The sequence below is a fragment of the Bolinopsis microptera genome, chromosome 13 (genome assembly GCF_026151205.1).
Source record: "Bolinopsis microptera isolate Bmic1 chromosome 13, MBARI_Bmic_1.0, whole genome shotgun sequence".
NCBI classification, from domain to species: domain Eukaryota; kingdom Metazoa; phylum Ctenophora; class Tentaculata; order Lobata; family Bolinopsidae; genus Bolinopsis; species Bolinopsis microptera.
In genome coordinates, this window is record NC_087084.1 from 10,149,879 (window position 1) to 10,162,125 (window position 12,247).

At 39.7% G+C, this 12,247-nt stretch overlaps 1 protein-coding gene across 1 annotated transcript; it reads right to left on the reverse strand.

Annotated features, from left to right (window-relative positions):
• Window positions 1–3,131: 3,131 nt before the first annotated feature.
• Window positions 3,132–9,249, reverse strand: LOC134825023 (uncharacterized). The gene is made up of 3 exons (XM_063837087.1): window positions 8,112–9,249; window positions 5,979–7,909; window positions 3,132–4,476 (listed from the first exon to the last, which is right to left on the reverse strand). The coding sequence occupies exons 1-2, from the start codon at window positions 9,243–9,245 to the stop codon at window positions 6,164–6,166; spliced, it is 2,880 nt and encodes a 959-aa protein (XP_063693157.1). The 5' UTR covers window positions 9,246–9,249; the 3' UTR covers window positions 3,132–4,476; window positions 5,979–6,163.
• Between the last annotated feature and the right edge of the window lie 2,998 nt (window positions 9,250–12,247).

The window sequence follows — 12,247 nt, forward strand, 5'->3', positions numbered from 1 at the left end:
TTTCGGTAAAGTGCCGACAAAACTCTGACGAAGTAAAATGATAAAGGTTTTTTAAATCGGTCGTTGGTAAGTGGTTTAATTGATGGTTTTGTACCACAAATGTTACATAAAATGGCTTGAGCAGAACGGTAAGAGTTACGGGGCTCGCATATGTAGCTGCATAATTAGTGTAATTGAGTTACCCGGGTAAGATTTGCTGTCTATACTATAATCTCATTAGGGGAGGGGGCACTGTTTGGAATGCAGAGAGAGAGTTCATACTTTCATACGACAATGTTATGCGTGTTCACAAATATGATAGGCGGGTGTGGTGTTAAGGGTTAATTTCTATTGATTATTGTTTAATATACTATTACTATTGTTTAAGCTTTTAAGATACCATTGGATACGTGAGGGCACTCCGAATAGAATTGCTCACCTAATGCGGGTTTTGACTCAACGGGTAAATGCTCCTACCCTTTTAACTGCGGCAGTGAAATCCCGGCCGAAGGCCGGGTTACACTAGTAAGTTAATAAAGCCCTAAAGGACAGGTAGTTAGGCAATAATAATTTAATTAGGTAATTTGATGTACTTGAAGTTGTAAGACACAACGCTCAGTTGAAACGATAATATCTACAAAGGGGTGGACCGAAACACACTAATAAAACCTAGGTCGGGATACTTATTATAGGCTCCACGAGGGCGTACCTACCGCCCTCGAAATATGATCTTGCCTGATTAGCCAGGAGATGCGGGCTATCACTTACCTCGATCATATCCTCCTTCAGGTCTCACCAGGGTCTGGGATCGTACAGTTCCACTAATATAGTGACACCCAACCTCATGGACTGGTGCATTACCACCTGCACCACGATTATATGCTGGGAACCGCGAGGGCTCCCAGTCTTAACACTGTCAATGATAATTATAGCACAGGACTGTCCCTGTGCTAGTGCCTCTTAGGTCACATACTTGTATGTTTTAAGTCTAGTGAAGTACGCTTATTTAAGGGGCCAGAATCGAGCTTCTGACATCAAGGTAAATAAACTAATCATTGGATACATACATTTGTTAGCGATAGAATAATTTAACACGGTATAGTCTAAGGCCACTCTAGGAGTACTCACCCAGTCGTTGATAGGAAAGAAGCGTTAGCAGGAGAGAAGTCTCCGGACGGGGCGGCATCTGAAGTAGCGAGGTCCTTCTGCAACTGCTGGGAGCTAATCCGAGGTATGAGTTCTCCTAGTCGGCATTCTGAGATCTGCGATAGCGGCGTGGTCCTCTAGATCCAGGATCCGTGATCTCCGCGAGGGCTGAGCTGCGTAACGTAATTGCCTGTAAGAGAAGTCCCCCGATCTCTGCGTCTCGGCGCGTCTGACCCCGGGTCCAATGCCAGGTTCCCTTGACCCCGTCTCCGATTTCCAGTTAATTAGGGGCGGACTATCGTCGTGGGGCGATCGGAGCTCCGTTCCATGGGAATTGGTACGTTGAGTAGATAAGGTAGTTGGACATCGCCAACGGTCAGAGCGGGAAAACTTGTTCTGGAAGATACTGGAACGGGGTAGAAGTTTAAGGCCACGTATAATGATTACGTCTCCAATGGACACTGTACAAGCGAAGTATCGCGAGCATTCGGCGTGATTAAAATAATATACTGGCATCTTATCTACCAATCGGGGTTTCTTACAGAAGTTAATTAAGGTCACATAACCTAGCTGAAACGACTGAAACTCCTAATTAGATATACGGAACAATGTCGGAGCAATATTTTATTAATTAAAATTTTACATTTTTTATGGACAGTGATTACTGACTACAGCAGTGCAGCTGGATTTAAAAACGTAAGTAGAACGATTATACCACTATGACCCGAAATTGTTGTAGCAACTCAATCCTCAACAAAGACATGAGAGTCATTGATTTACCCTAAATTTTTAATATCGAGTAACCATCGGGAATATATCGCAAACGCAGCTATCTTTTACTTGAGATGATGGAACCATGAACAACTGTCTTTGTCACAGAGGTCAATCTTCGTAGGAGGGAACGGAAGAGACGATAAAAAGGAATGGAAAGGGTGGCAGTATATTCTTTGGAGGGATGTTAAAGTTGACAACGTTTATAATCTGAGGAAAATAAAGTGTAAGAAGTTTGTTGTTCAAAAACTACTAATCTGGACAAACTGAAAATTTTCACACAGAAAATCATTGTTTTGCCACAATTTAAACTGTAAAGTCATAAAAAAGGCTTAAAATGAAATTGAAAGGGATTTAACTTATTACGTTCATAGATTGCACTGATTAAAGTTATAACATTGATTAAAGTTTAAATGATTACAATGATGACTGTATAGCATTAGCTCTCCTGTGTGGTTGTATCAAGTATAACCCGCTAATTCTAAAATTGAAACTCACCTTTTGTTCAACAATGATATAGAGTTAGTTCTTGATCCGAAAACCCCGCTTACTTCTCTGAGAAAGTAAGGGTATATATTAAACTAATTACAACATTACAAATCATTTACATTTATTGAGGACGTTACAGAAGGAATTAATGTAATGTAGTTTGAGGAGTCCTCACTCTCCTCACGTCCAACATTGGCGTTTCTCTTGTCACTAATATGGGTGAATGATCGACCACCTCCTATTACAAACACCTTATGTTTCGCCAAAACTTGTCTGAAAAGTGTAACAGGGTGGTGGCGCTGGTATTGGAATTTAACACACTAACACAGTAACCATGGTTACCACCGTTACCTATATAGCGATCAGATGGTATACCGATGGCACGGATATATTGTATGCCGAGTACCAAATTAATTTTTCACCGAATATATTCATGATCGATATTGTATCATAGATAGCCAGATAGCAATGTAGATGTGATTAATTCAACATAACAATAGTTTCGACCTACAATATCAGTAAAGGAGTACAGCCACAGGGGATAATGATGGTGTGATTTGGAAGATTATAGTCCTTATATGGATATCACGTGTCTTTCAGTCACATTACTACATCCTGAGAGATAGATAACTGGTTAGATTACATTCAGGAAATGTCTTACACTCCAGAACTTGAAGTATTAGTGGTTCAGATCAATTAGAGCTCAACAAAATTGCAATTGACATGGTCACAAATAAAACATCCAATTCGCCGAATTTAATACTAACACTATCATATTTACACATACATGCTTATTTTGAAAACAGTGTCATATGTCAACAAAATTTACTCATTAAACCCATAAACGAATATGTTCGGCCATGCATTTTAAAAATTTTTTGAAGTTTTTGTAACTTTATTTCTTCTAAGCTTATGTTGGAGACATCTTATGCGGTCCAGTGTTGTACCCTTTGTAAAGTTCAATACATGACTCAAATGTTACTTTACGTTTACTGTCACCTATTGCTATATAAATATTTTCCAATATCAACCAATCGCTCGAATCTGTGATTAGCCACACTTCAACGGCCTTTCTTGTGTCGAAAGTCCTTTCACATCCTTGTGGTCCATCTCTTCTTTGGTCTGTATTTCTTTCAGGATAATACCATGTGTTATAATTGGTGATACATTCATTGTGCCCTTGTTTAATCCTCATGTAGTAATAAGCACTGTTCCCATCAGCATTTTTTTTGTCGCAAACCTTGAATCCTAAATAGGTTATCGGCCTACAAGCATCAAGTGTTCTTGATTCGGATTTTTCAACATCGTTTGCACAACTTTTACCATGGTCATTCTTTACACTGTCATCACACGTTCTCGTCCTCGTCCTCTTCTGCGGAAAGCCTGTATGGTCGCTAGGACCACATCTTCCTTGATCTATCCATGGACCCCAATCTTCCCATTCACCCAACTTACCATCTTTGAAATCTTTGACGCAAGCCGGAAATGATTTGTAAGTTGGACTACATCTGTCACAGAGGTTACCTCCTACATGCTCCTTGCAATTGCATTGTCCAGTTTGAGCATTGCAATACTGCGCAGAGACCCCATTGTCATCACATTTACATTTATTGCAGTTTGGGTATCCGAAGTATCCTACAGAGCATTGCTTACAAATAGGGAAGTTTGTGAAACCTGTTTGGCATTCGCTGCAGTCAGCATTTCCGACGTGTTCATCACAGAAGCAGGCTCCTGTTTCTCCATCACAGATCGAACTTGTCACACCATTCTCATCACAATCACAGGCGATACACTCTAGGTCAGGTAGGGTCTTACTCTTATAAGCACCTGGAAAACATAAACACTTGTAGCTTCCTTCAGTATTTTCACACATTCCCAATTGGCTTCCTCTCAGGCACTTTTCAAATCCAATCCCTCCAAATCTGCATTCATTCTCATCTTCACATTTGCAATTAAGTCCTGCTGTGTATCCTGATAGGCAACTGCAATCGAAGGATCCGACCGTATTGTAACATGTTCCCCCAAACCCACAGAGGTCAACTTCAGCTGCACACTCGTCGATATCAGTTGCTACAAAAACTTTCCACACACCTGGGATTTGTGTTGTTAGTTATATATAAGATTGTTTGTTAACAATGATGTTCTACTGTTTTGTAATTAAGGGGGGGGGGGGGGGGGGGGGGGGGGGGGTTCACCCTGATTTTTTTGTGAAACTTGGTTTCGAGATAGCAGTTGACCAACAAACTAGGACCGGTGACCGAACTTTTGAGGGGGTCCCGGACCCTAACCGCCAAACGGCGCCCGCGGGGCAGCCACGCCCATATTTGGTCTAAATTAGGCCCAATTTAGCCAAATTCCCTGAACATGCCCAAAACCAAGATTTTAGGTGCTCTACTTGTAGCTAGTGGTCCCCTGAACTCGTACATGAATTTCTATCAAGATTGGATAAAAATGACTGAGTTACGAGCCAAAAACCATATGCCCATATTTGGACATACGCACCAAATTTGATCGATTTTGGCCCATAAATTGGCCAAATATCAATATTTTTGAATGAAACCAACTTCATATGGAAGGTAAGCCTATACTACACATTCTCTATGATTATCAGCTCAGTATCTACCTAACTATGGATTCTGTGTTCAAATAATGGCAAAAATAAACAAAATCGCCCATATCTCAGTTCGCGATATTTGCGAAACTGATTTCGTTCAAAACAATAGAACTCAATAGGGTTTCAATATTTTTACATGAAATTTTCAGAATCAACGTAGAATCGCATTTCAACCTTAAGTTTTAATATGGAATTTTGAGTTAGGCCTTTAAAAAAATTTGGCGGCCAAATTCTGAAATTTGCCGGGCATTTTTCAGAATTTGGCCGCCAAATTTTTTTAAAGGCCTAACTCAAAATTCCATATTAAAACTTAAGGTCGAAATGCGATTCTACGTTGATTCTGAAAATTTCATGTAAAAATATTGAAACCCTATTGAGTTCTATTGTTTTGAACGAAATCAGTTTCGCAAATATCGCGAACTGAGATATGGGCGATTTTGTTTATTTTTTGCGATTATTTGAACACAGAATCCACAGTTAGGTAGATACTGAGCTGATAATCATAGAGAATGTGTAGTATAGGCTTACCTTCCATATAAAGTTGGTTCCATTCAAAAATATTGACATTTGACCAATTTATGTGCCAAAATCGATCAAATTTGGTGCGTGTGCCCAAATATGGGCATATGGTTTTTGGCTCATAACTCAGTCATTTTTTGTCCAATCTTGATAAAAATTCATATACGAGTTCAGGGGACCACTAGCTACAAGTAGAGCACCTAAAATCTGGGTTTTGGGCATGTTCAGGGAATTTGGCTAAATTGGGCCTAATTTGGACCAAATATAGGGGTGGCTGCCCCGCGGGCACCGTTTGGCGGTTGGGGTCCGGGACCCCCTCAAAAGTTCGGTCACCGGTCCTAGTTTGTTGGTCAACTGCTATCTCGAAACCAAGTTTCACAAAAAAATCAGGGTGAACCCCCCCCCCCCCTAATTGATATAAAATGTGTGCTTAACTTAAAAATACAAATTGTAAACTTACCAGATGATGATGCAATATCTGCCAAACATGTTGTCTCGGTTGCCTTAATTCCGTCATCATTCTTCCATTCATGCCCAGCGGGCGGTTCTTCTAACAGTCTGGTTTCTCCTATCTCATAGACCTTTCCATCGAATTCACACTTCGTTATGCACTTTAGGTCCTCAACACTGACAGCCCAAACGCTGTTACCGCCTGCAAGTTACCTCTGATATAGCTTCGCCTGTAGATGCACAAACTAAACCTTTTTTAGGGTCGTAGCACTGCATTGGTACAGACTGTCCAGCGTAGGTCATCGAGGAGCCACATCCTCCGCCCAGCAAACCTGGCATTTCAAATCCTGCACAACTCCTTGTTCTGGCAACTTTCTTGAACTTATTTGTATCCAACACTACAGTTCCCTGAAGAAGCTTCTTTTCGTATTCAAGAAACTCTCTTTCGTCCTGAGTTGAACTACCTTTTATCCTGTATTCCAAATTCCACATTTCCATTGTGTTCAAGGTAAGATGAAGTGAAAGCAGTTCAGCCCAAGATGATTTGACCTGCTTTTCATAGTCATCAGTACAACCAGAAATCATATATATTTGCATTTGAGCAACTATGAAAGAATCTGTCTCTGCGAGGATTGCATTCTTGACGGACTCCTTTGATACATAAAGCATTTGTTCAAATAACCTCATGTATTCGCTAAAGTCTTTTTCTGCATAACCTCCATACTCTATTGCCAGCTCAAATTTCATCTGGTATACTGGAATATACAATTTCAATTCCTTAAAGTATCGGTTTTGGATGATCTTTCCTGTTAAACGGTTCATACTATCGAGGACTTCTTTGTTAGCTGAGCTAATTGTACTAACCAACAATTTTTGTCCTTCGTTGGTCCTATAGATTCTATCGTTCCGTTCTCTTTCTAAAGCGCTTTCCATCGCACTCTGAAAACCAGAAAACTCCGATAAAAGCTTTGAATTTTCAGCTTTTAATTCATTCAGCATAATCGATTGAGCAGAAAGCACGGCATTTTGGCTCTTTCGGATTGCAACTTCTGTTCCTCGAATTTCTTTGAATATCTCCATCTTATTGTCCTCCATTCCCAGCAAGACCTTATCTGTTCCTTTTTTTATGTCATCTTGCAGGTCAAACATGCCTGGAACCTTGTACATTTGCACAAAACTCTTCACAGATTCTCCAAGGTTAGCTGACGGATTATTTTCGAGCGGAATTTCACAAGTGTCCCCTCCAAAATTTATATCACAAAGACAGTAAGGAAAACTACCATCGCCTGACATTGCTATCTCGCGTCCATTCACACAGCTAAAATCACTTCTGTCCTCAAAGTTGAATAAAAATTCTAAATCCACCATGAATCCTTTCTTATCATTTTGTCTTCCAGATCCAATATAATTATAATTCTGCCACGTAAATTTGTAAAACATCTCCATTGTGGTTTTAAAATGCCATCCAGTTAGTTCAAAATCAGAGCTAGAGTCAGATTTAAACATGAAAATTTCCATCCTATTTTGTTCGATCAAGGACTTTAAAATAGCATCTCTTTCCAATATTTCTAACACCTTATCTAATAAGCCAATATATAAGACAGAGTACCATTCGTATCCGGGATCATCATAAAGCGTCAGTTCACGTTCCTCATTCTTTGATGAGTCCAAAACCTTCTTGATGCGCTCCGTTGCATCATTAACATCTCCAGTCGTTGATTTGGGTACCATCATCAGACTTAGACGCTCTTTTTTCTTTTCATCGTCAGATTTTGCTGTCAATTCTATATCTAATTTAGCAACTAATTTGCCTTTCAATGCCAAGAAATCTGTTGTACTTTGCACTTTTAATGTCGCCCAATCATAGATTATGTATTTGTCACCCAGTTTTTTGATGATATCCTTTACCGTTTCGTCATTCCCGTACATGATCTTCACCTCCTGAAATAATTTGAGTATTAAGATGATACGAGAACAATAAATATTGTATAAAAAACTTTATCAAAGGGTTTCCATAGCTCTTTTTTGCGTAAAATTTACAGTTAACATAAAGTAATTATCGTAGTAACTATCAAAAGTTAAACACTTTTTAAGCATGTGATATCAATAACGTTAACAATAACAGTGAACAAAATAGTCGAACCTCTTGAGCAACAGTAGCCGCCTTTCTTGTACATTCTGTATACTGGAGGGCTATGTCTTTGTACATGTCGTATATCATTTTCGGATATCCTTTGTCATCATCAGGTTTGATCAGCTGCTGGTTCAGTTCGTAGTAGAATTGAAGCTTTTGTGCGTTCTTCACTGTTATCATCAGTTTATTGGTCATTGGGAGGATCTTGCTGCAATCACCATCCACTGCCTTCATAAAAATCTCAAGTAAAGTTTGTCCTTTGACTATCTCTGATTTTCCAAGGAACAGATTATTGACAAGCTGTATAAAATTTCCTATGTCTCCAGTGTCTCTGATAGCAATTGTTAAATCTTCCATGTAACCTTTCACGTCAAGTGGTAGCTCTTTTGTGGAATCGACAGCATTAAATGTTTTCTGGAGATTTTCATACTTTTCCATGATATGGTCCACGTTGGTTTCAAACGTTATCAAGCTAGTTGATATAATATTCCAATCCTGTGATTCCTGGATGTTTTCAAGCTGAGCAGATACTGAGTTTAGCTTACCAGTTATACTTGCAAACCCGGATTCGATAGCCTTCAGCTCTTCTGACTTGCTTTTGGGCATGAAGAGAAGAACGATGTCCATGACCGGTCCAATAAACTGTACACAACTTGCTAACACGCCTAAAGCTTTTAAGCCCTTTTTCAACATGTTGTTGCCCTTGAACATCGTTTTTATTTTTCCATAATCCGTATCACCAGATCCTTTGCTGTTTTTCTCGATCGATCCATCCGTCTTAGTATCTGCTCCTGATGATGCTCCTGATGATGCTCCTGATGATGCTCCTGATGATGCTCCTGATGATGCTCCTGATGATGCTCCTGATACTCCACCTTCATCTTCTAATACGATTTCCTGCATTGCAACTAGAGAAGCAACAACTGTTTTGAATCGGTTCGTATGTAAAGAAGCTTTGACCCAATCGAAACTATCATTAGTCAGGGATTCCATCATCAAGCTTTTCTCAATCCAAGGATCAAGATCTTTGTTACACTCTAATGTCAATGACGTACAATTAGAACTCTGCTCACAAGCTGCCATAAAAACCATGACCACCATCACTTGAAGCAATGTTGATCCTACCCTATCAAGGTAGTTCATCGTATGACCTAGAAAAAGATTGCATGATTTTAATATAATTTTAATTGTTGACAAAATTTACCAAATCATTTAGTTTCACTTAACTTCTTTATCAGATTGTAGGACTGAATCCCTAACGGACGGAATCACTACCACCCAAATATCACTACTGGTAGTGATTTAGTCTGTTAGGGATTTGATCCGAAAATGTACCTCAATCCCTACCAGTTGATCTTAGTTTGCTAGTTCTAATATCATGACATGATCTGAGTCGGGGCTCTCATGGAGTGCATGCTATGGGGCCTGTCAGACATGTGATCCACAGACTTACGTACGCAACGAGGAGCCCTAACGAGAACTGGTTCGGATCAAGTCATCCAAAATGACCTGCTATACGACAATACTGAATACAGTGATGTGAACCTTCACATGCTCGGTATATCAATCAGCTAGCGGGAATAATATATAAACCCGCAACGTCTGTGTTAACCTTATACCAATATGTCTTCCTCATCCATCGAGTTTATTCCTGGCAGAAAGAAAAGCAGCCGCAACGTCCTCTACGATGGTCACCTCTACCACCTTAACAGAAAAAAGGAAGACAAGACCTACTGGAAGTGCAACAAGTGCAAGTCCCGCCTGATCCTTGTCCAGGACACCTTCTGTTCTGCTACCACGAATCTCAACCAGCACAAATTGCAGCCCACCGCTCCAAGTCTAAAATGAAGACCCTCGCAGCTACTACTGAGAACTCAACTAAGCAGATTGTTGGAACAGCGGCTTCGCCTCCTTGGTCAACTGTCACAACCCTTCCATCTGGGAGTTCTTAGAGTGCATCAAGAAGGAGCAGGCTTTGACAGACGTGAAGATCACCAACATCCTCACCAGAAGACCCTTCAAGAGAGCAGCAAAGTGGGAGAAGTTTGACCTGGAGATTCAGCGTACTGTTGATGATTATGATAACTTTGGGGATGTTACCGAGTTTCTGAAAGCTGTTGGATCTAAAATTTTGGGTTAATGCTTTAATGTTTACTTATTTTTGTGTGATTTAAATTACTGTATCAGTATATTATCTAATATTCTTTGACCAAATTTCTGCTTAGTCAATTATCACGAAAAATCTAATAATAATTAACAAAAAATGAAATAATTAACTAATGAAATACGAATAATTATGCCTTGGTCTAGATAGTAGCAGTAGTGATTTAGTCCGGTAGTAATTCAGTCCGAAAATATACCTCAATCCCTACTAATAGTGATTGGTAGTGATTCAGTCCGTTAGGGATTCAGTCCGGTAGTGATTCAGTCCGCTCACCTAACTACGTAATGCTCCACTATCATACGACCGCCATTAATATACTAACCACTATAACCACCTACCTAATTCAGCGACCTAACCTTAACAGGTTCTAGCGCCCGAACCTGCACGGTATCAAATTGACCCACCTCTCGATCGGGTAAACTGTCACTCCTCTATCCCAAAAAGCTAACCCTCTCTCCCTCCCGCCCCTGATAGTCTAAACAATCTTCCACTCCGTGTTACTGTTAGCAATCTCTAAACAATCCTCCACTATCCAGTCGATAGCCACGCCATTGTAACCTTAGTAATCTATAAACACTCCATAAATCAACCTCGTGTTGACCCAAACATATGTTAAACCTTTTACTACAGTACTTGCCCTAGCTAAACAATTCCTAACTATCCTGGCGATAGCTCCAACCAAGTAACCCTAGTAAATTATAAACACTCCATAATAGGTAGTGCGCCATCGACAGTGAGCCGCGCGTGCCGACTGTAGGATGGTTTTTTAGCGCTAATTTCGGCCAGCACAATTTTCTTCAAACGAATAAATATTGAGTATCCTTCCCCACCTCCAATTGCAACAAAAATTGGTAAGCTTACTCATAGACTTACAAGGAAAGTGTCCGAAAAATTTAAAGCATATCCAACCATCTAATCAGAAATTACGTTACAGCTAAAAGCAGCGTATTTTGCCCCATTTTGATCACTATATCAACTCCGATATCAACCAAATTTTTCGGACAGTTGTGAAAGCTTTATTGGAACGTCGTCGCCAATTTTCAGATTGATCTCATTCAAGGAACTGAAGATATAGTCTTAGTAATCACCTCCTAAGAAGTCATAGTAATCACCACCTAACAGACTCTTCAAACCTTCGAAATCCTAAGAATAAGTCCTAATCCTCGCTTCACGTCCCCTACTCATCTCCTTCATCGTCTCATCAACTTATATATATATATGGGTAAACTAGACCTGCAGAAGCCAGGGGAACGGCCCATAGCAGGGTAACCAGGATGGCCCGGTACCCAAAAACCTCTCATCAACTTATCGTAGTCTTTAAGTCTAACCTATCTCCTTGAACTTGATTTTATGCACACATCCAGAATTTTTATTAACATTTAAATTTATTATATTTGATTTTATTTTCACTTCGTGATATTGTAACGCGGTTAAATTTTAAGATTTTATTTTCATACTTTTATTCGGCTTGACTTATTCATTGTGAAAGGAAAATGTCCATCATTAATGGGACAATCTTGGAAAACCAGATTTTAGGAGATTATTGGTTGGAGACATGAACACTGAAGAGATCAAAGACTACTATTTCTTCTTGTTTTGATTTTTCCCCCATGTGTCGAATTCCAGTCCTGTGTGTGCCTTTTACCTCTTAGTCAGAGACCCTCAGAGAGGTAAATCACAGAGTCTTTCAAGAATTCTGACTTTTCCATCTTGCATCTGTATCCTTGGTTTTCCAATCGACTAATCACTTCGTTGAGTATTCTCAGGTGTTCCTCTCTGTCCTTTCCGGAAACGAGGATGTCGTCCACTCTGCAACATCACATCGAACACTCATTGACCAGACCATCAATGCCTTGGCAGAGAGTTCAAAATAAAACAGATATTCAGAATAATACAAATATTATATTCAAATCTCTTTATTCAACAATATAAGATCATTATAGGAACCTAATTTGTGGCTTTATCGTTATGTTAGGGCTAT

What these genes read in the sequence shown, in the direction of transcription:
- LOC134825023 (XM_063837087.1), bottom strand. Translation starts at nt 9,245, where the DNA reads ATGAACTACCTTGATAGGGTAGGATCAACATTGCTTCAAGTGATGGTG. An exon ending in CGGCTACTGTTGCTCAAGAG is followed by an intron (nt 7,910 to 8,111) that starts GTTCGACTATTT and finishes AAATTATTTCAG; the next exon opens with GAGGTGAAGATCATGTACGG.